This window comes from Megascapheus bottae, chromosome 1 (assembly GCF_031878675.1).
Source record: "Megascapheus bottae isolate mThoBot1 chromosome 1, mThoBot2.hap1, whole genome shotgun sequence".
Classification (NCBI taxonomy): domain Eukaryota; kingdom Metazoa; phylum Chordata; class Mammalia; order Rodentia; family Geomyidae; genus Megascapheus; species Megascapheus bottae.
The window spans coordinates 102,951,484-102,973,389 of record NC_143509.1 but is presented as its reverse complement, the minus strand read 5'-3'; the positions used below and the strand labels follow the sequence as shown (position 1 = coordinate 102,973,389).

At 57.0% G+C, this 21,906-nt stretch overlaps 1 protein-coding gene across 1 annotated transcript in view; it reads left to right on the top strand.

The window, feature by feature from the left end:
* Nucleotides 1-18,886, top strand: part of C2cd2 (C2 calcium dependent domain containing 2) — an 80,048-nt gene extending 61,162 nt beyond the window's left edge. The window contains exon 14 of the mRNA XM_090349603.1: nt 16,502-18,886. Coding sequence (XP_090205729.1) covers nt 16,502-16,722 — 221 coding nt within the window. The 3' untranslated portion in view covers nt 16,723-18,886. The remainder of the gene's footprint in view (nt 1-16,501) is intronic.
* The last annotated feature ends 3,020 nt before the right edge of the window (nt 18,887-21,906 follow it).

The following is a 21,906-nucleotide window of genomic DNA, read 5'->3' as shown; positions in this document are numbered from 1 at the left end:
GAGGATCCCAAGAGGAGATGAGGTGAGGTCAGGTGAGGATCCCAAGAGGAGATGAGGTGAGGTGAGGACCTGAGTAGGAGCTGAGGTGGGGTGAGGATCTGAGGAGGAGCTGAGGTGAGGTGAGGATCTGAGGAGGAGCTGAGGTGGAGTGAGGAACTGCGGAGGAGCTGAGCTGAGGTGAGGTCCTGAGGAGGAGCTGAGGTGAGGTGAGGATCTGAGGAGGAGATGAGATGAAGTGAGGATCCAAAGAGAAGGTGAGGTGAGGTGAGGATCTGAGGAGGAGGTGAGGTGAGGTGAGGATCTGAGGAGGAGGTGAGGTGAGGTGAGGATCTGAGGAGGAGATGAGGTGAGGTGAGGATCTGAGGAGGAGCTGAGGTGAGGTGAAGATCTGAGGAGGAGCTGAGGTGAGGTGAGGATCTGAGGAGGAGATGAGGTGAGGTGAGGATCTGAGGAGGAGCTGAGGTGAGGTGAAGATCTGAGGAGGAGCTGAGCTGAGGTGAGGATCTGAGGAGGACCTGAGGTGAGGTGAGGTGAGGATCTGAGGAGGAGCTGAGGTGAGGTGAGGACCTGAGGAGGAGCTGAGGTGAGGTGAGGATCTGAGGAGGAGCTGAGGTGAGGTGAGGAGCTGAGGAACTGAGGTGAGGTGAGGATCTGAGGAGGAGATGAGGTGAGGTGAGGATCCGAAGAGGAGCTGAGGTGAGGTGAGGATCTGAGGAGGAGCTGAGGTGAGGTGTGATCTGAGGAGGTGAGGTGAGAGGAGGAGCTGAGGAGGAGCTGAGGTGAGGTGAGGATCTGAGGAGGAGCTGAGATGAGGTGAGCATCTGAGGAGGAGCTGACGTGAGGTGAGGATCTGAGAGGAGCTGAGGTGAGGTGAGGACCCGAGCAGGAGCTGAGGTGAGGTGAGGATCTGAGGAGGAGATGAGGTAAGGTGAGGATCTGAGGAGGAGCTGAGGTGAGGTGAGGTGAGGTGAGGTGAGGTGTGGATCTGAGGAGGAGCTGAGGTGAGGTATGGATCTGAGGAGGAGATGAGTGAGGTGAGAATCTGAGGAGGAGCTGAGGTGAGGTAAGGGTCTCAGGAAGAGCTGAGGTGAGGATCTGAGGAGGAGCTGAGGTGAGGTGAGGATCTGAGGAGGAGCTGAGGTGAGGTGAGATTCTGAGGGTGAGGTGAGGTGAGGATCTGAGGAGGAGCTGAGGTGAGGTGAGGATCTGAGGGTGAGGTGAGGTGAGGATCTGAGGAGGAGCTGAGGTGAGGTGAGGATCTGAGGAGGAGCTGAGGTGAGGTGAGGAGCTGAGGTGAGGTGAGGATCTGAGGAGGAGCTGAGTTGGGGTGAGGATCTGAGGAGGAGGTGAGGTGAGGTGAGGAGCTGAGGTGGGGTGAGGATCTGAGGAGGAGATGAGGTGAGGTGAGGTGAGGATCTGAGGAGGAGATGAGGTGAGGTGAGGAGCTGAGGTGGGGTGAGGATCTGAGGAGGAGATGAGGTGAGGTGAGGTGAGGATCTGAGGAGGAGATGAGGTGAGGTGAGGACACGAGGAGGAGCTGAGGTGAGGTGAGGACCCGAAGAGGAGCTGAGGTGAGGTGAGGATCTGAGGCGGAGCTTAGGTGAGGTGAGGATCTGAGGAGGAGGTGAGGTGAGGTGAGGATCTGAGGAGGAGGTGAGGTGAGGTGAGGATCTGAGGAGGAGGTGAGGTGAGGTGAGGATCTGAGGAGGAGATGAGGTGAGGTGAGGACCTGAGGAGGAGCTGAGGTGAGGTGAGGTGAGGATCTGAGGAGGAGATGAGGTGAGGTCAGGTGAGGATCTGAGGAGGAGATAAGGTGAGGTGAGGACCTGAGCAGGAGCTGAGGTGGGGTGAGGATCTGAGGAGGAGCTTAGGTGAGGTGAGGATCTGATGAGCTGAGGTGAGGTGAGGATGTGAGCAGGAGCTGAGGTGAGGTGAGGACCTGAGGAGGAGCTGAGGTGAGGTGAGGATCTGAGGAGGAGCTGTGGTGAGGGTCTGAGGAGGAGCTGAGGTGAGGTGAGGATCTGAGGAGGAGCTGAGTTGAGGTGAGGTGAGGATCTGAAAGGAGATAAGATGAGGTGAGGACCTGAGGAGGAGAAGAGGTGAGGTGAATTGAGGATCTGAGGAGGAGATGAGGTGAGGTGAGGGTCTGAGGAGCAGCTGAGGTGAGGTGAGGATCTGACCAGGACCTGAGGTGAGGTGAGGTGAGGATGTGAGGAGGAGATGAGGTGAGGTGAGGATCTGAGGAGGAACTGAGGTGAGGTGAGGACCTGAGGAGGAGCTGAGGTGAGGTGAGGACCTGAGGAGGAGCTGTGGTGAGGATCTGAGGAGGAGCTGAGGTGAGGTGAGGACCTGAGGAGGAGCTGAGGTGAAGATCTGAGGAGGAGCTGAGGTGAGGTGAGGTGAGGATCTGAAGAGGAGATGAGGTGAGGTGAGGACCTGAGGAGGAGATGAGGTGAGGTGAGGTGAGGATCTGAGGAGGAGCTGAGGTGAGGTGAGTACCTGAGGAGGAGATGAGGTGAGGTGAGGTGAGGATCTGAGGAGGAGATGAGGTGAGGTGAGGACCTGAGGAGGAGATGAGGTGAGGTGAGGTGAGGATCTGAAGAGGAGATGAGGTGAGGTGAGGATCTGAGGAGGAGCTGAGGTGAGGTGAGGTGAGGATCTGAAGAGGAGATGAGGTGAGGTGAGGACCTGAGGAGGAGCTGAGGTTGGGTGAGGATCTGAAGAGGAGCTGAGGTGAGGTGAGGATCTGAGGAGCTGAGGTGAGGTGAGGATCTGAGGAGCTGTGGTGAGGTGAGGTGAGGATCTGAGGAGGAGCTTAGGTGAGGTGAGGTGAGGATCTGAGGAAGAGCTGAGGTGAGGTGAGGATCTGAGGAGGAGCTGAGGCGAGGTGAAGATCTGAGGAGGAGCTGAGGTGAGGTGAGGATCTGAGGAGGAGCTGAGCTGAGGTGAGTATCTGAGGAGGAGCTGAGGTGAGGTGAGGATCTGAGGAGGAGCTGAGCTGAGCTGAGGTGAGGATCTGAGGAGGAGCTGAGCTGAGGTGAGGATCTGAGGAGGAGATGAGCTGAGGTGAGGATCTGAGGAGGAGATGAGGTGAGGTGAGGATCTGAGGAGGAGCTGAGGTGAGGTGAGCAGCTGAGCTGAGGTGAGGTGAGGATCTGAGGTGGAGCTGAGCTGAGGTGAGGATCTGAGGAGGAGCTGAGCTGAGGTGAGGATCTGAGGAGGAGCTGAGGTGAGGTGAGGATCTGAGGAGGAGCTGAGCTGAGCTGAGGTGAGGATCTGAGGAGGAGCTGAGCTGAGGTGAGGATCTGAGGAGGAGATGAGCTGAGGTGAGGATCTGAGGAGGAGATGAGGTGAGGTGAGGATCTGAGGAGGAGCTGAGGTGAGATGAGGATCTGAGGAGGAGCTGAGGTGAGATGAGGTGAGGATCTGAGGAGGAGATGAGGTGAGGTGAGGATCTGAGGAGGAGCTGAGGTGAGGTGAGGACCTGAGGAGGAGCTGAGGTGAGGTGAGGACCTGAGGAGGAGCTGTGGTGAGGATCTGAGGAGGAGCTGAGGTGAGATGAGGATCTGAGGAGGAGCTGAGGTGAGGTGAGTATCTGAGGAGGAGCTGAGGTGAGGTGAGGATCTGAGGAGGAGCTGAGGTGAGGTGAGGATCTGAGGAGGTGGTGAGGTGAGGTGAGGATCTGAGGAGGAGCTGAGGTGAGGTGAGGATCTGAGGAGGAGCTGAGGTGGGGTGAGGATCTGAGGAGGAGCTGAGGTGAGGTGAGGACCTGAGGAGGAGCTGAGGTGAGGTGAGGATCTGAGGAGGAGCTGAGGTGAGGTTAGGTGAGGATCTGAGGAGAAGATGAGGTGAGGTGAGGATCTGAGGAGCTGAGGTGAGGTGAGGATCTGAGGAGGAACTGAGGTGAGGTGAGGATCTGAGGAGGAGCTGGGCTGAGGTGAGGAACTGAGGAGGAGATGAGGTGAGGTGAGGATGTGAGGAGGAGCTGAGGTGAGGTGAGTATCTGAGGAGGACCTGAGGTGAGGTGAGGTGAGGATCTGAGGAGAAGATGAGGTGAGTTGAGGATCTGAGGAGCTCAGGTGAGGTGAGGATCTGAGGAGGAACTGAGGTGAGGTGAGGATCTGAGGAGGAGCTGGGCTGAGGTGAGGATCTGAGGAGGAGATGAGGTGAGGTGAGGATGTGAGGAGGAGCTGAGGTGAGGTGAGTATCTGAGGAGGAACTGAGCTGAGTTGAGGTGAGGATCTGAGGAGGAGCTGAGCTGAGTTGAGGTGAGGATCTGAGGAGGAGCTGAGCTGAGGTGAGGATCTGAGGAGGAGATGAGGTGAGGTGAGGATCTGAGGAGGAGATGAGGTGAGGTGAGGATCTGAGGAGGAGCTGAGGTGGAGTGAGGAGCTGAGCTAAGGTGAGGTGAGGAACTGCGGAGGAGCTGAGCTGAGGTGAGGACCTTAGGAGGAGCTGAGGTGAGATGAGGATCTGAGGAGCAGCTGAGGTGAGGTGAGGTGAGGATCTGAAGAGGAGATGAGGTGAGGTGAGGACCTGAGGAGGAGATGAGGTGAGGTGAGGTGAGGATCTGAGGAGGAGCTGAGGTGAGGTGAGGATCTGAGGAGGAGCTGAGGTGAGGTGAGGATCTGAGGAGGAGCTGGGCTGAGGTGAGGATCTGAGGAGGAGCTGAGGTGAAGTGAGGATCTGAGGAGGAGATGAGGTGAGGTGAGGATCTGAGGAGGAGCTGAGGTGAGGATCTGAGGAGAAGCTGAGGTGAAGTGAGGATCTGAGGAGGAGCTGAGGTGAGGTGAGGATCTGAGGAGGAGCTGAGCTGAGCTGAGGTGAGGATCTGAGGAGGAGCTGAGCTGAGGTGAGGATCTGAGGAGGAGATGAGTTGAGGTGAGGATCTGAGGAGGAGCTGAGGTGAGGTGAGGATCTGAGGAGGAGCTGAGGTGAGGTGAGGATCTGAGGAGGAGCTGAGCTGAGCTGAGGTGAGGATCTGAGGAGGAGCTGAGCTGAGGTGATGATCTGAGGAGGAGCTGAGGTGAGGTGAGGTGAGGATCTGAGGAGGAGATGAGGTGAGGTGAGGATCTGAGGAGGAGCTGAGCTGAGCTGAGGTGAGGATCTGAGGAGGAGCTGAGCTGAGGTGAGGATCTGAGGAGGAGATGAGGTGAGGTGAGGATCTGAGGAGGAGCTGAGGTGAGGTGAGGATCTGAGGAGGAGCTGACGTGAGGTGAGGATCTGAGGAGGAGCTGAGCTGAGGTGATGACCTGAGGAGGAGCTGAGGTGAGGTGAGGTGAGGATCTGAGGAGGAGCTGAGGTGAGGTGAGGATCTGAGGAGGAGCTGAGGTGAGGTGAGGTGAGGATCTGAGGAGGAGATGAGGTGAGGTCAGGTGAGGATCCCAAGAGGAGATGAGGTGAGGTGAGGACCTGAGTAGGAGCTGAGGTGGGGTGAGGATCTGAGGAGGAGCTGAGGTGAGGTGAGGATCTGAGGAGGAGCTGAGGTGGAGTGAGGAACTGCGGAGGAGCTGAGCTGAGGTGAGGTCCTGAGGAGGAGCTGAGGTGAGGTGAGGATCTGAGGAGGAGATGAGATGAAGTGAGGATCCAAAGAGAAGGTGAGGTGAGGTGAGGATTTGAGGAGGAGCTGCGGTGAGGTGAGGATCTGAGGAGGAGCTGAGGTGAGGTGAGGATCTGAGGAGGAGATGAGGTGAGGTGAGGATCTGAGGAGGAGCTGAGCTGAGGTGAGGATCTGAGGAGGAGCTGAGTTGAGGTGAGGTGAGGATCTGAAAGGAGATGAGATGAGGTGAGGACCTGAGGAGGAGAAGAGGTGAGGTGAATTGAGGATCTGAGGAGGAGATGAGGTGAGGTGAGGATCTGAGGAGCAGCTGAGGTGAGGTGAGGATCTGAGGAGGACCTGAGGTGAGGTGAGGTGAGGATCTGAGTAGGAGATGAGGTGAGGTGAGGATCTGAGGAGGACCTGAGGTGGGGTGAGTATGTGAGGAGGAGCTGAGGTGAGGTGAGGACCTGAGGAGGAGCTGAGGTAAGGTGAGGATCTGAGGAGGAGCTGAGGTGAGGTTAGGTGAGGATCTGAGGACAAGATGAGGTCAGGTGAGGATCTGAGGAGGAGCTGAGGTGAGGTGAGGATCTGAGGAGGAGCTGAAGTGAGGTGAGGATCTGAGGAGGAGCTGAGCTGAGGTGAGGATCTGAGGAGGAGCTGAGGTGAGGTGAGGATCTGAGGAGGAGCTGAGGTGAGGTGAGGATCTGAGGAGGAGCTGAGGTGAGGTGAGGACCTGAGGAGGAGCTGAGGTGAGGTGAGGACCTGAGGAGGAGCTGTGGTGAGGATCTGAGGAGGAGCTGAGGTGAGATGAGGATCTGAGGAGGAGCTGAGGTGAGGATCTGAGGAGGAGCAGAGGTGTGGTGAGGTGAGGATCTGAAGAGGAGATGAGGTGAGGTAAGGACCTGAGGAGGAGATGAGGTGAGGTGAGGTGAGGATCTGAGGAGGAGCTGAGGTGAGGTGAGGACCTGAAGAGGAGATGATGTGAAGTGAGGTGAGGATCTGAGGAGGAGATGAGGTGAGGTGAGGATCTGAGGAGGAGCTGAGGTGAGGTGAGGTGAGGATCTGAAGAGGAGATGAGGTGAGGTGAGGACCTGAGGAGGAGCTGAGGTTGGGTGAGGATCTGAGGAGGAGCTGAGGTGAGGTGAGGATCTGAGGAGCTGTGGTGAGGTGAGGTGAGGATCTGAGGAGGAGCTGAGGTGAGGTGAGGTGAGGTGAGGATCTGAGGAAGAGCTGAGGTGAGGTGAGGATCTGAGGAGGAGCTGAGGTGAGGTGGAGATCTGAGGAGGAGCTGAGCTGAGGTGAGGATCTGAGGAGGAGCTGAGCTGAGGTGAGGATCTGAGGAGGAGATGAGGTGAGGTGAGGATCTGAGGAGTAGATGAGGTGAGGTGAGGATCTGAGGAGGAGATGAGGTGAGGTGAGGATCTGAGGAGGAGCTGAGGTGAGGAGCTGAGCTGAGGTGAGGACCTGAGGAGGAGCTGAGGTGAGGTGAGGTGAGGATCTGAGGAGGAGATGAGGTGAGGTGAGGATCTGAGTAGGAGCTGAGGTGGGGTGAGGATCTGAGGAGGAGCTGAGGTGAGGTGAGTATCTGAGGAGGAGCTGAGGTGGAGTGAGGATCTGAGGAGGAGCTGAGGTGAGGTGAGGACCTGAGGAGGAACTGAGGTGAGGTGAGGATCAGAGGAGGAGCTGAGGTGAGGTGAGGATCTGAGGAGGAGTTGAGGTGCGGTGAGGATCTGAGGAGGAGCTGGGCTGAGGTGAGGATCTGAGGAGGAGCTGAGGTGAGGTGAGTATCTGAGGAGGAGCTGAGGTGAGGTGAGGATCTGAGGAGGAGCTGAGGTGAGGTGAGGATCTGAGGAGGAGGTGAGGTGAGGTGAGGATCTGAGGAGGAGCTGAGGTGAGGTGAGGATCTGAGGAGGAGCTGAGGTGGGGTGAGGATCTGAGGAGGAGCTGAGGTGAGGTGAGGATCTGAGGAGCTGAGGTGAGGTGAGGATCTGAGGAGCTGTGGTGAGGTGAGGTGAGGATCTGAGGAGGAGCTGAGGTGAGGTGAGGTGAGGATCTGAGGAAGAGCTGAGGTGAGGTGAGGATCTGAGGAGGAGCTGAGGTGAGGTGAAGATCTGAGGAGGAGCTGAGCTGAGGTGAGGATCTGAGGAGGAGCTGAGCTGAGGTGAGGATCTGAGGAGGACATGAGGTGAGGTGAGGATCTGAGGAGGAGATGAGGTGAGGTGAGGATCTGAGGAGGAGATGAGGTGAGGTGAGGATGTGAGGAGGAGCTGAGGTGAGGAGCTGAGCTGAGGTGAGGACCTGAGGAGGAGCTGAGGTGTGGTGAGGTGAGGATCTGAGGAGGAGCTGAGGTGAGGTGAGGATCTGAGGAGGAGCTGAGGTGAGGTGAGTATCTGAGGAGGAGCTGAGGTGGAGTGAGGATCTGAGGAGGAGCTGAGGTGAGGTGAGGACCTGAGGAGGAACTGAGATGAGGTGAGGATCTGAGGAGGAGCTGAGGTGAGGTGAGGATCTGAGGAGGAGTTGAGGTGCGGTAAGGATCTGAGGAGGAGCTGGGCTGAGGTGAGGATCTGAGGAGGAGCTGAGGTGAGGTGAGTATCTGAGGAGGAGCTGAGGTGAGGTGAGGATCTGAGGAGGAGCTGAGGTGAGGTGAGGATCTGAGGAGGAGGTGAGGTGAGGTGAGGATCTGAGGAGGAGCTGAGGTGAGGTGAGGATCTGAGGAGGAGCTGAGGTGGGGTGAGGATCTGAGGAGGAGCTGAGGTGAGGTGAGGACCTGAGGAGGAGCTGAGGTGAGGTGAGGATCTGAGGAGGAGCTGAGGTGAGGTTAGGTGAGGATCTGAGGAGAAGATGAGGTGAGGTGAGGATCTGAGGAGCTGAGGTGAGGTGAGGATCTGAGGAGGAACTGAGGTGAGGTGAGGATCTGAGGAGGAGCTGGGCTGAGGTGAGGATCTGAGGAGGAGATGAGGTGGGGTGAGGATGTGAGGAGGAACTGAGCTGAGCTGAGGTGAGGATCTGAGGAGGAGCTGAGCTGAGCTGAGGTGAGGATCTGAGGAGGAGATGAGCTGAGGTAAGGATCTGAGGAGGAGATGAGGTGAGGTGAGGATCTGAGGAGCAGATGAGGTGAGGTGAGGATCTGAGGAGGAGCTGAGGTGGAGTGAGGAGCTGAGCTAAGGTGAGGTGAGGACCTGCGGAGGAGCTGAGCTGAGGTGAGGACCTGAGGAGGAGCTGAGGTGAGATGAGGATCTGAGGAGAAGCTGAGGTGAGGTGAGGTGAGGATCTGAAGAGGAGATGAGGTGAGGTGAGGACCTGAGGAGGAGTTGAGGTGAGGTGAAGATCTGAGGAGGAGCTGGGCTGAGGTGAGGATCTGAGGAGGAGCTGAGGTGAAGTGAGGATCTGAGGAGGAGCTGAGGTGAGGTGAGGATCTGAGGAGGAGCTGAGGTGAGGTGAGGATCTGAGGAGGAGCTGGGCTGAGGTGAGGATCTGAGGAGGAGCTGAGGTGAAGTGAGGATCTGAGGAGGAGCTGAGGTGAGGTGAGGAGCTGAGGAGGAGCTGAGCTGAGGTGAGGATCTGAGGAGGAGCTGAGCTGAGGTGAGGATCTGAGGAGGAACTGAGCTGAGGTGAGTATCTGAGGAGGAGGTGAGGTGAGGATCTGAGGAGGAGCTGAGCTGAGCTGGTTGAGGATCTGAAGAGGAGCTGAGCTGAGGTGAGGATCTGAGGAGGAGATGAGATGAGGTGAGGTGAGGATCTGAGGAGGAGCTGAGGTGAGGTGAGGATCTGAGCAGGAGCTGAGGTGAGGTGAGGATCTGAGGAAGAGCTGAGGTGAGGTGAGGAGCTGAGCTGAGGTGAGGTGAGGATCTGAGGAGGAGCTGAGCTGAGGTGATGACCTGAGGAGGAGCTGAGGTGAGGTGAGGTGAGGATCTGAGGAGGAGATGAGGTGAGGTGAGGTTCTGAGGAGGAGCTGAGGTGAGGTGAGGATCTGAGGAGGAGCTGAGGTGAGGTGAGGTGAGGATCTTAGGAGGAGATGAGGTGAGGTCAGGTGAGGATCTCAGGAGGAGATGAGGTGAGGTGAGGACCTGAGTAGGAGCTGAGGTGGGGTGAGGATCTGAGGAGGAGCTTAGGTGAGGTGAGGACCTGAGGAGGAGCTGAGGTGAGGTGAGGATCTGAGGAGGAGCTGAGGTGGAGTGCGGATCTGAGGAGGAGCTGAGGTGAGGTGAGGAGCTGAGGTGAGGTGAGGAACTGCGGAGGAGCTGAGCTGAGGTGAGGTCCTGAGGAGGAGCTGAGGTGAGGTGAGGATCTGAGGAGGAGATGAGATGAAGTGAGGATCCGAAGAGGAGGTGAGGTGAGGTGAGGATCTGAGGAGGAGCTGCGGTGAGGTGAGGATCTGAGGAGGAGCTGAGCTGAGGTGAGGATCTGAGGAGGAGCTGAGTTGAGGTGAGGTGAGCATCTGAAAGGAGATGAGGTGAGGTGAGGATCTGAGGAGCAGCTGAGGTGAGGTGAGGATCTGAGGAGGACCTGAGGTGAGGTGAGGACCTGAGGAGGAGCTGTGGTGAGGATCTGAGGAGGAGCTGAGGTGAGGATCTGAGGAGGAGCAGAGGTGTGGTGAGGTGAGGATCTGAAGAGGAGATGAGGTGAGGTGAGGACCTGAGGAGGAGATGAGGTGAGGTGAGGTGAGGATCTGAGGAGGAGCTGAGGTGAGGTGAGGTGAGGATCTGAAGAGGAGATGAGGTGAGGTGAGGACCTGAGGAGGAGCTGAGGTTGGGTGAGGATCTGAGGAGGAGCTGAGGTGAGGTGAGGATCTGAGGAGCTGAGGTGAGGTGAGGATCTGAGGAGCTGTGATGAGTTAAGGTGAGGATCTGAGGAGGAGCTGAGGTGAGGTGAGGTGAGGTGAGGATCTGAGGAAGAGCTGAGGTGAGGTGAGGATCTGAGGAGGAGCTGAGGTGAGGTGAGGATCTGAGGAGGAGCTGAGCTGAGGTGAGGACCTGAGGAGGAGCTGAGCTGAGGTGAGGATCTGAGGAGGAGCTGAGGTGAGGTGAGGATCTGAGGAGGAGCTGAGGTGAGATGAGGACCTGAGGAGGAGCTGAGGTGAGGTGAGGTGAGGATCTGAGGAGAAGATGAGGTAAGGTGAGGAGCTGAGGTGAGGTGAGGATCTGAGGAGGAGCTGGGCTGAGGTGAGGATCTGAGGAGGAGCTGAGGTGAGGTGAGGATCTGAGGAGGAGCTGGGCTGAGGTGAGGATCTGAGGAGGAGCTGAGGTGAGGTGAGGATCTGAGGAGGAGCTGAGCTGAGGTGAGTGTCTGAGGAGGAGTTGAGGTGAGGTGAGGATCTGAGGAGGAGCTGAGCTGAGCTGAGGTGAGGATCTGAGGAGGAGCTGAGCTGAGGTGAGGATCTGAGGAGGAGATGAGGTGAGGTGAGGATCTGAGGAGGAGATGAGGTGAGGTGAGGATCTGAGGAGGAGATGAGGTGAGGTGAGGATCTGAGGAGGAGATGAGGTGAGGTGAGGATCTGAGGAGGAGCTGAGGTGAGGAGCTGAGCTGAGGTGAGGACCTGAGGAGGAGCTGAGGTGAGGTGAGGTGAGGATCTGAGGAGGAGCTGAGGTGAGGTGAGTATCTGAGGAGGAGCTGAGGTGGAGTGAGGATCTGAGGAGGAGCTGAGCTGAGCTGAGGTGAGGATCTGAGGAGGAGCTGAGCTGAGGTGAGGATCTGAGGAGGAGGTGAGGTGAGGTGAGGATCTGAGGAGGAGATGAGTTGAGGTGAGGATCTGAGGAGGAGCTGAGGTGAGGTGAGGAGCTGAGCTGAGGTGAGGTGAGGATCTGAGGTGGAGCTGAGCTGAGGTGAGGACCTGAGGAGGAGCTGAGGTGAGATGAGGATCTGAGGAGGAGCTGAGGTGAGGTGAGGTGAGGATCTGTGGAGGAGATGAGGTGAGGTGAGGATCTGAGGAGGAGCTGAGGTTAGGTGAGGACCTGAGGAGGAGCTGAGGTGAGGTGAGGACCTGAGGAGGAGCTGTGGTGAGGTTCTGAGGAGGACCTGAGGTGAGATGAGGATCTGAGGAGGAGGTGAGGTGAGGTGAGGATCTGAGGAGGAGCTGAGGTGAGGTGAGGATCTGAGGAGGAGCTGAGGTGAGGTGAGGATCTGAGGAGGAGCTGAGGTGTGGTGAGGATCTGAGGAGGAGCTGAGGTGAGGTGAGGACCTGAGGAGGAGCTGAGGTGAGGTGAGGATCTGAGGAGGAGCTGAAGTGAGGTTAGGTGAGGATCTGAGGAGAAGATGAGGTGAGGTGAGGATGTGAGGAGGAGCTGAGCTGAGGTGAGGATCTGAGGAGGAGCTGAGCTGAGCTGAGGTGAGGATGTGAAGAGGAGCTGAGCTGAGGTGAGGATCTGAGGAGGAGCTGAGCTGAGGTGAGGATCTGAGGAGGAGCTGAGCTGAGGTGAGGATCTGAGGAGGAGATGAGGTGAGGTGAGGATCTAAGGAGGAGATGAGGTGAGGTGAGGATCTGAGGAGGAGCTGAGGTGAGGTGAGGAGCTGAGGTGAGGTGAGGTGAGGAACTGCGGAGGAGCTGAGCTGAGGTGAGGACCTGAGGAGGAGCTGAGGTGAGATGAGGATCTGAGGAGGAGCTGAGGTGAGGTTAGGTGAGGATCTTAGGAGAAAATGAGGTGAGGTGAGGATCTGAGGAGCGGAGGTGAGGTGAGGAACTGAGGAGGAGCTGAGGTGAGGTGAGGATCTGAGGAGGAGCTGGGATGAGGTGAGGATCTGAAGAGGAGTTGAGGTGAGGTGAGGACCTGAGGAGGAGATGAGGTGAGGTGAGGTGAGGATCTGAGGAGGAGCTGGGCTGAGGTGAGGATCTGAGGAGGAGCTGAGCTGAGGTGAGGATCTGAGGAGGAGCTGAGCTGAGGTGAGGATCTGAGGAGGTGCTGAGCGGAGGTGAGTATCTGAGGAGGAGCTGAGGTGAGGTGAGGATCTGAGGAGGAGCTGAGCTGAGGTGAGGATCTGAGGAGGAGCTGAGCTGAGGTGAGGATCTGAGGAGGAGATGAGGTGAGGTGAGGATCTGAGGAGGAGATGAGGTGAGGTGAGGATCTGAGGAGGAGCTGAGGTGAGGTGAGGAGCTGAGCTGAGGTGAGGTGAGGATCTGAGGTGGAGCTGAGCTGAGGTGAGGACCTGAGGAGGAGCTGAGGTGAGTTGAGGATCTGAGGAGGAGCTGAGGTGAGGTGAGGTGAGGATCTGAGGAGGAGATGAGGTGAGGTGAGGATCTGAGGAGGAGCTGAGGTGAGGTGAGGACCTGAGGAGGAGCTGAGGTGAGGTGAGGACCTGAGGAGGAGCTGTGGTGAGGATCTGAGGACGAGCTGAGGTGAGATGAGGATCTGAGGAGGAGCTGAGGTGAGGTGAGGATCTGAGGAGGAGCTGAGGTGAGGATCTGAGGAGGAGCTGAGGTGAGGTGAGGATCTGAGGAGGAGCTGAGGTGAGGTGAGGATCTGAGGAGGAGCTGAGGTGAGGTGAGGATCTGAGGAGGAGCTGAGGTGAGGTGAGGATCTGAGGAGGAGCTGAGCTGAGGTGAGGATCTGAGGAGGAGCTGAGCTGAGGTGAGGTGAGGATCTGAGGAGCTGAGGTGAGATGAGGATCTGAGGAGGAGCTGAGGTGGGGTGAGTATCTGAGGAGGAGCTGAGGTGAGGTGAGGACCTGAGGAGGAGCTGAGGTGAGGTGAGGATCTGAGGAGGAGCTGAGGTGAGGTTAGGTGAGGATCTGAGGACAAGATGAGGTGAAGTGAGGATCTGAGGAGCTAAGGTGAGGTGAGGATCTGAGGAGGAGCTGAAGTGAGGTGAGGATCTGAGGAGGAGCTGGGCTGAGGTGAGGATCTGAGGAGGAGATGAGGTGAGGTGAGGATGTGAGGAGGAGCTGAGCTGAGGTGAGGATGTGAGGAGGAGCTCAGCTGAGCTGAGGTGAGGATCTGAGGAGGAGGTGAGCTGAGGTGAGGATCTGAGGAGGAGCTGAGGTGAGGTGAGGATCTGAGGAGGAGCTGAGGTGAGATGAGGATCTGAGGAGGAGCTGAGGTGAGGTGAGGTGAGGATCTGAGGAGAAGATGAGGTGAGGTGAGGATCTGAGGAGCTGAGGTGAGGTGAGGATCTGAGGAGGAGCTGAGGTGAGGTGAGGATCTGAGGAGGAGCTGAGGTGGGGTGAGGATCTGAGGAGGAGCTGAGGTGAGGTGAGGACCTGGGGAGGAGCTGAGGTGAGGTGAGGATCTGAGGAGGAGCTGAGGTGAGGTTAGGTGAGGATCTGAGGAGAAGATGAGGTGAGGTGAGTATCTGAGGAGCTGAGGTGAGGTGAGGATCTGAGGAGGAGCTGGGCTGAGGTGAGGATCTGAGGAGGAGATGAGGTGAGGTGAGGATCTGGGGAGGAGCTGAGCTGAGATGAGGATCTGGGGAGGAGCTGAGGTGAGGTGAGGATCTGAGGAGGAGCTGAGGTGAGGTGAGGAGCTGAGCTGAGGTGAGGTGAGGAACTGCGGAGTAGCTGAGCTGAGTTGAGGACCTGAGGAGGAGCTGAGGTGAGATGAGGATCTGAGGAGGAGCTGAGGTGAGGTGAGGTGAGGATCTGAGGAGGAGCTGAGGTGAGGTGAGGACCTGAGTAGGAGATGAGGTGAGGTGAGGTGAGGTTCTGAGGAGGAGCTGAGGTGAGGTGAGGACCTGAGGAGGAGATGAGGTGAGGTGAGGTGAGGATCTGAGGAGGAGCTGAGGTGAGGTGAGGACCTGAGGAGGAGATGAGGTGAGGTGAGGTGAGGATCTGAAGAGGAGATGAGGTGAGGTGAGGACCTGAGGAGGAGCTGAGTTTGGGTGAGGATCTGAGGAGGAGCTGAGGTGAGGTGAGGATCTGAGGAGCTGAGGTGAGGTGAGGTGAGGATCTGAGGAGGAGCTGAGGTGAGGTGAGGTGAGGTGTGGATCTGAGGAAGAGGTGAGGTGAGGATCTGAGGATGAGCTGAGGTGAGGTGAGGTGAGGATCTGAGGAGGACCTGAGGTGAGGTGAGGTGAGGATCTGAGGAGGAGATGAGGTGAGGTGAGGATCTGAAGAGGAGCTGAGGTGAGGTGAGGACCTGAGGAGGAGCTGAGGTGAGGTGAGGACCTTAGGAGGAGCTGTGGTGAGGATCTGAGGAGGAGCTGAGGTGAGATGAGGATCTGAGGAGGAGCTGAGGTGAGGATCTGAGGAGGAGCTGAGGTGAGGTGAGGTGAGGATCTGAAGAGGAGATGAGGTGAGATGAGGACCTGAGGAGGAGATGAGGTGTGGTGAGGTGAGGATCTGAGGAGGAGCTGAGGTGAGGTGAGGACCTGAGGAGGAGATGAGGTGAGGTGAGGTGAGGATCTGAGGAGGAGCTGAGGTGAGGTGAGGACCTGAGGAGGAGATGAGGTGAGGTGAGGTGAGGATCTGAAGAGGAGATGAGGTGAGGTGAAGACCTGAGGAGGAGCTAAGGTTGGGTGAGGATCTGAGGAGGAGCTGAGGTGAGGTGAGGATCTGAGGAGCTGAGGTGAGGTGAGGTGAGGATCTGAGGAGGAGCTGAGGTGAGGTGAGGTGAGGTGAGGATCTGAGGAAGAGCTGAGGTGAGGTGAGGATCTGAGGAGGAGCTGAGGTGAGGTGAAGATCTGAGGAGGAGCTGAGGTGAGGTGAGGATCTGAGGAGGAGCTGAGCTGAGGTGAGGACCTGAGGAGGAGCTGAGCTGAGGTGAGGACCTGAGGAGGAGCTGAGCTGAGGTGAGGATCTGAGGAGGAGGTGAGGTGAGGATCTGAGGAGGAGCTGAGGTGAGGTGAGGTGAGGATCTGAGGAGAAGATGAGGTGAGGTGAGGATCTGAGGAGCTGAGGTGAGGTGAGGATCTGAGGAGGAGCTGAGGTGAGGTGAGGATCTGAGGAGGAGCTGGGCTGAGGTGAGGATCTGAGGAGGAGCTGAGCTGTGGTGACGATCTGAGGAGGAGCTGAGGTGAGGTGAGGATCTGAGGAGGAGCTGAGCTGTGGTGACGATCTGAGGAGGAGCTGGGCTGAGGTGAGGATCTGAGGAGGAGCTGAGCTGAGGTGAGGATCTGAGGAGGAGCTGAGGTGAGGTGAGGATCTGGGGAGGAGCTGATCTGAGGTGAGGATCTGGGGAGGAGCTGAGGTGAGGTGAGGATCTGAGGAGGAGCTGAGGTGAGGTGAGGATCTGAGGAGGAACTGAGCTGAGGTGAGGATTTGAGGAGGAGCTGAGGTGAGGTGAGGATCTGAGGAGGAGCTGAGCTGAGGTGAGGATCTGAGGAGGAGCTGAGCTGAGGTGAGGATCTCAGGAGGAGTTGAGCTGAGGTGAGGATCTGAGGAGGAGCTGAGCTGAGCTGAGGTGAGGATCTGAGGAGGAGCCGAGCTGAGGTGAGGATCTGAGGAGGAGCTGAGCTGAGGTCAGGTGCGTCCTTAGGGGAATCTCCGTGTGGATCTGGTCTCATGTGGTGCAGAGGAGGTGATGTGCCCTCAGTGACTGGGTCCTGGACTTGTGCATCTGCCATCTGCCTCCGGTTCTGTGAACCCCAAGTCACAGGCTGTCTCCTTCCACGCAGCCCTTGCCTCTGTCTGTGAGTTGTAGAGAATCAGGGACCTGCAGGGTATTGTGGGGAACTGGCAGTCACGTGCCCAGCAGAGAAAGCAAGACATTATCTCAAAACATCACCAAGGAACCCAGGGGTGTCGTCTCAAATGGAGAACTGCCAGCCCGGCAAGCCGGAGACCCCCGTGCAGACCCCAGAACCCCGAAACGTTCGTTTCTGATGTGGACTGGATCCCTCCTCCCGTCGTCCCTGCTCCTCTGATGCTGATGGAGCAGGAAGCTCAGCCTCCCGCTCCATGGCCAGCCTGAGCTAGTATCGGCGCAGGCAGTGTGAGCTCCTCACCAGGGCTGCCAGCCCCTCGTTTCTCCCCTTTCTGCCCCCCCCCCCCCCCCCCGGTCCTCCCTGCCCTGACTGCCCGACATCCATTTTGCAGGAGGAATGCTAAGGAAAGGGGCCAAGCTGTTCTTCCGCCGGCGGCACCAGCATAAAGACCCTGGCATGAGCCAGTCCCACAATGACCTCGTGTTCCTGCAGCAGCCCGAGGGGGGCCGGAGAAAGGGGGCCACTCTCACCCGACTCCTCAACCGGAAGCTGCTCTCCAGGCACAGAAGCAAGACCACCATGAACGGCAGCCCCAGGGAGCCCTGCACGTAGCTGCTCCTCACGTGGATCTGGGGACCTGAGCGCCCCGCCAGGCCAGGTAGCCCAGGCCAGGCCACGGGTCAGATGTCTGCTTGGGTGGCTTGGTTGTTTCCAACCTCCTGTCTTTTAAAGGGAAAAGGTAGCCTGCCACCTCCTCCAGGAGGCTTCCCCAAAGCGGACTGGCCAATGCCGGCAGCCCCCCTGCCCAGTGGTACCTGCCACCTGGGCTTGGGCCATTCGGGCCTGAGCGATGGGTGGAGGCTGTGTGCGGGGAGGGGTGCAGAGATGCGGCACTGGGGCAGTGCTGTGGGGTCCCCGCTGCATCCTGAGGTGCAGGTGTCTGTGAGACCCGGTCACCTGTGCTGACTTGCTGCTTAGAATTAAAGAGCGGACCTGGCAGCCAGGACAGGATGGCACAACCCAGGAGGGCTCCTTTGCGGAGGCAGTGCTTATGTCAGGGACGGAGAGGCTTCCACAGTGCAGGAAGGCATTTGCCTTACCTTGGAAACGTCTGCACACACTAAGCAAGTCTTCTCTTGAGTTTACCAGGAGCCCACTCGCCGGGGCTCCCCTGCAGATGCCCACGTGAGTTCTGCGACCTTCTCTCTCACACCAGAGGCCCTGCTCACACCTGTGGTACAACCGTAGGGTGGATGTCCTCTACAGCAAGCCCGTGCGGGACCTCAGGAGTGGCCGTGAGCAACCACGCATAAAACGCACACACACGCGTGCGTGCACACACACACACACACACACATACACGCACACACGCACGCACAGGTCTCTCTAAATATTGCCATCAGCCAAACCAAGTACTTCAGAGTAATGGAGGACATGCGTTGACTCTCAGGTACCACCTTGTCTTAGGGATGCTTCGAACCCATGGGCCATGTGATTCTCATTCTGATTCCTTCAGAATTCTACTGTGAACGTGCTGCAGGCCATGTTCAAGGCAACCCTTGCTTCTGGTCTCCATGATGAGATGACGAGCTTGGCACACAGCTCGAATGTGATGCCATGCGGCTGCTTGTGAGACAGATGTCCCTCCAACGAGCCTGGAGAGACCACCATGAAAACACGACTCTGGTGGATGTGAAAGTTACTCTTTACAACAGGCACTTTTATTCATCCTTCATCACATCCATCATAGGCAGTAGAGCCATCAATGAGCAAAACCCTTCAGGGAAGCCAGAATTACTATTTTTTTTCTTTTCTGTTTTTGAGGGTAAGATTGGAAAGCTACCTTAGGAATTTTACCTTCTGATAAATGTGAGACATTATTGCCAGGGATATCAGGATACCTTTTATTCCTGGTTCTCGGGAGGCTGGGGCAAGAGGATTTTGAGTTTGGGGCCAGCCTGAGCTGAAAAAGGGAAATTTTTAAGTGTTCCTGGGATTGTCAAGTGACTCTGAATTGATTTTTTTGTTTTTGTTTTTTGCCAGTCCTGGGGCTTGAACTCAGGGCCTGAGCACTGTCCTTGAGCATTCTCAAAGCTAGAGCTCTACCACTTGAGCCAAAGCACCACTTCCAGCTTTTTTTCTGTGTATGTGGTACTGAAGAATTGAACCCAGGTCTTCACACATGCTAGGCAAGCACTCTACCACTAGGCCAAACTCCAACTCCCATCCCTAATCTTTTTTTTTCTTTTTCTTTTGGTCAGTTATGGGCTTGAACTCTGGGCCTGGGTATTGTCCTTGAGCTCTTCAGCCCAAGGCTACCGCCCTATCCCTTGAAAAACAATGCCACTTTTTTTTTAAATAGGTAAGTTCAATTTATTCACGTGTGAGGTATCAGAATTTAAGGGTGTACTTTCTCACTCTCAATACCAAACAAAGGGCCAGGAGTTTGGCCTACTGGTAGAGTGCTTGCCTAGCATGCACAAAGACCTGGGTTCAATTCCTTGATTCTACATACATAGAAAAAGCCAGAAGTGGTGCTGTGGCTCAAGTGGTAGAGCTTAACCTTGAGAAAACCCAAGGACAGTGCTCAGGCCCTGAGTTCAAGCCCCAGGACTGGCAAAAAAAAAAAAATGCTTTTAATCACCCTGTTCTCATGGTTCCCAGCTTGATGGTGGCTAGGGCTCTGTCTTTCCTCTGGTTTCACTGGCAGAGTTCCCACCAAGCACACAACACTAACACAGCAGGGGTGGGGGTGGCGGCAGGAGCCTCAGGCCGCGGGGGGGGGGGGGGGGACCACACTGAAGCTCCAGCTGCTTGTGCAGGTCTGCTTTTTCATGGTGCAGGGGATTTGTGCAAGAGTGAGTGTCACTCAGGGTGAGGACGAATGGAGCATATGCGTCAGATGCTCACGCTCACGTGCTCCTCACCTTTAATCCTTACCTCTGATACAAGCTGTAAGTGGTGTGTGTCCTGTGAGAAATTGTGAAGGGTGATAGTTCAAAGGTGTTTGCTCACGAACACTAATGTAGGTGTGGTTTGTAGCTCTGGAGACTGGTGTTCAGGTTGTGTGCGGGCCACGTGTCCCTTCCACTCTGCTTAAGGTTGTGCCGTGTCCTGTGGAACAGAGCTTTAAGGGTGTGTGTGTGTGTGAGAGTGTAGCAGTAAAAAAGATCTTGTTCCAACTGCAACCCCGCTGTGGGAAGTGGACTTGGATGGAGCACTTTATTTTAATCAAGTTTAAGTTCAAACCCAGCCCTGAGGCCTCGGCGCCTCCCCGGCCAGCTGCCGCTGACTGAGGATGACCCACGCTCCTGTGCACCTTGTGCCGGGCTGGCTGCATGTGTAACAAAGACTTGCAGACTTTCTAAGCTGAAGGGGAAGCACAGCCATGGGCCGTTGCCCCCAGTGGGTGTTTTCAGGGCAAATCCACTCAGGGCGTGCAATCTGGAGCCTTCTGGAGGCGGGGGCCTGTCAGGTGGGGACGGGTCTCGGCACCTGCCCCTGCCGTGCTGCCCACCTCCCTGTGCTGACCAGCCTGGCCAACACGTGATTTCCCAAGCCACCTAAGGACAAGGGCGAGGACACCATCTGATCCTGAGAAGCGAACGGCCACGCAGGCCCATGCTCACAGCCCCTCCTGCGCGCAAGGCTGCTTAGAACACAGCAGGTTGCTGGTGCACACGGACACGTGGCCTTGCAGCTGTGCTTTTCTCCCCCGATGTCAGGTCAAGCCCGGATTTCCAAAAGGGAAGAAAGCCAGAGTTGTGCCCATGCGAGGAAAGGTTTGGGTGGATACCGTATGCCCGGCGCCCATCTCCCTGACTGTAATTATACTCCTTGCCAGCACTTTAGAGATGGGGACGCCCTGCCCTGCGCAGGCTCAGGAGAGGGGGCTGGACTGTGAACCTTGTCTGAGAGGAATAAACGTACACGTGCAACACCCCACACGGAGTCGGTTTTTGTTGAGTCTGGTGTTACCCTGAGCGTCTCCAGGGTCTCTGCTTCTCACTTAGCTGTGACTTGCTTTATCCTTTGGGAAAGGACTGTTTGTTTGTTTGTTTTTTTTAATGCCAGACCTGGGCTAGCGTTGAAGGCTGCATGCTCTAGCTTGGCTGGTGCTGTACCAGTTAGGCCACACCCCAATGTCTAGTTTTTGGTGGTTTGAACCAGGGCCAGGCTTGGGGTTCAGATCACCATAGGAAGCATTTCTAGAGCCTTCTGGGTGTGAGGAACTGGGGGTTCTGCGAGCCGGGGCTGGCGTGGCCCAGAGCTTCGAGTGGCCTGTGGTGGGGGCACATCTGGGAGGGAGATGGCAGGTGAGGATGAAGGGGACACGGGTTCCTGGGGCGAAGGCAGGAGAGAGTTAACTGCCAGGGCCCTGCTATCCGTGTCCTCTCCAGCAGGTGGCCTGGGTGGGTGCCACAGAGGCAGGTGCCAGCTCAGCCTGGGTGTGACGGGATCTGTGCACACGGCCCTGACAATAGTTCCAGCAGGCAGGGTGACAGTGGAGCCTCCACGTCACAGGCGTGCATGACACCACCTGCTGTCCTTCTGTGGTCATCGGCACATGTCTGAGGATCTGGAGACCCCCGCCCTGCTCCCACACCTGCCTCCTCCACATCATGCAGGCACACCTGCTGTCTGCCCGCCTGCCAGACTGCGTGGCCCGGCACTGTCAAACCTTCGGGTCTCCCGGGAGCAGAGCGCTTCACACAGCACTGTGTCCTCGGCCGCGTCCAGCGTGGAGGCGCCCGGCTCCCACTCCACACCTGCCCTCATACTGGGGGCACCAAGATTGTCCCGTGGAAACTGAACCAACGCGAACCACATTTAAATTTCCCCATCTAAGCCAAGAGCATCATTCAAAAGTTGCACATTGCATTAGTGATTCTCAGTGTAAAAACAAAAATGGCTCAAAACAGCACACCCTGCCCCCATCTCTGGAGTTTGGGATAATGACCTGGGGGACACACAGGCTGTGTGGTGACAGGAGGAAGGGGCTGAAGTCTCTGGTTACTTCCGGTCATCTGCTTTTTCTGTAATCAGTCACTTTTTCCTCTAAGCATGTGTGCATCCAGACAAACCCAAAAAATGAGACCTGGCCTTGGAAACGTGTTTGAAAGTTGGGAGGAGGGAGAGGGACAGAAGGAGGGCTGGGGGTGGGACGTGATGGCTCCCTAGGATCTGGTAGGCGAAAGGTGGGATGGGGTGACATTGTATAGCATGGCTGCACGCTGTGCTGGCCATGGCCCACCCAGCCCGTCCCTTCTGATGGTGCTCAGCTAGTCCTGACGTGGCACATGGGCCATCGCGGGTGGTGGTGCCAACCCTAAGATGAACTCCTGGGTATGTATGGAGTTGCTAGGTCAGAAGCATCTGGGATTCCTGCGGCTGTTCAGATTCCCCGGATCACGTGGGTTAGCCTAGATCAAGGGTTAGCGCTAAGGAGCAGCACCCAGGCCGGCTTCAGTACGGGGGAGGGGGAGGAATGGACAGATGCCCTGGAAGAGCCGGCTCTGTGCACAATGCAAACACCTCTCCCCGTGGGGCAGGCTCCTCCACAGCAGACCTGTGCTGTCTGTGAGTCCGAGGCTCCATGGAGGCAGACACCACTGAAGAAAAACTGCATGCTCAGATTCCGTTCACGACTGCACTGAAGACCCCCCAACTTTCCATACCTCATTACCATCTTCATGAGGGAAGCTCTCTCCCTTGTTTGGGGAGGTTGATTTCACCAAGGGTAGGGAGAACACTCAGACCCCCACACACTCCAAACTGCCAGGAGTTCTTCCACCA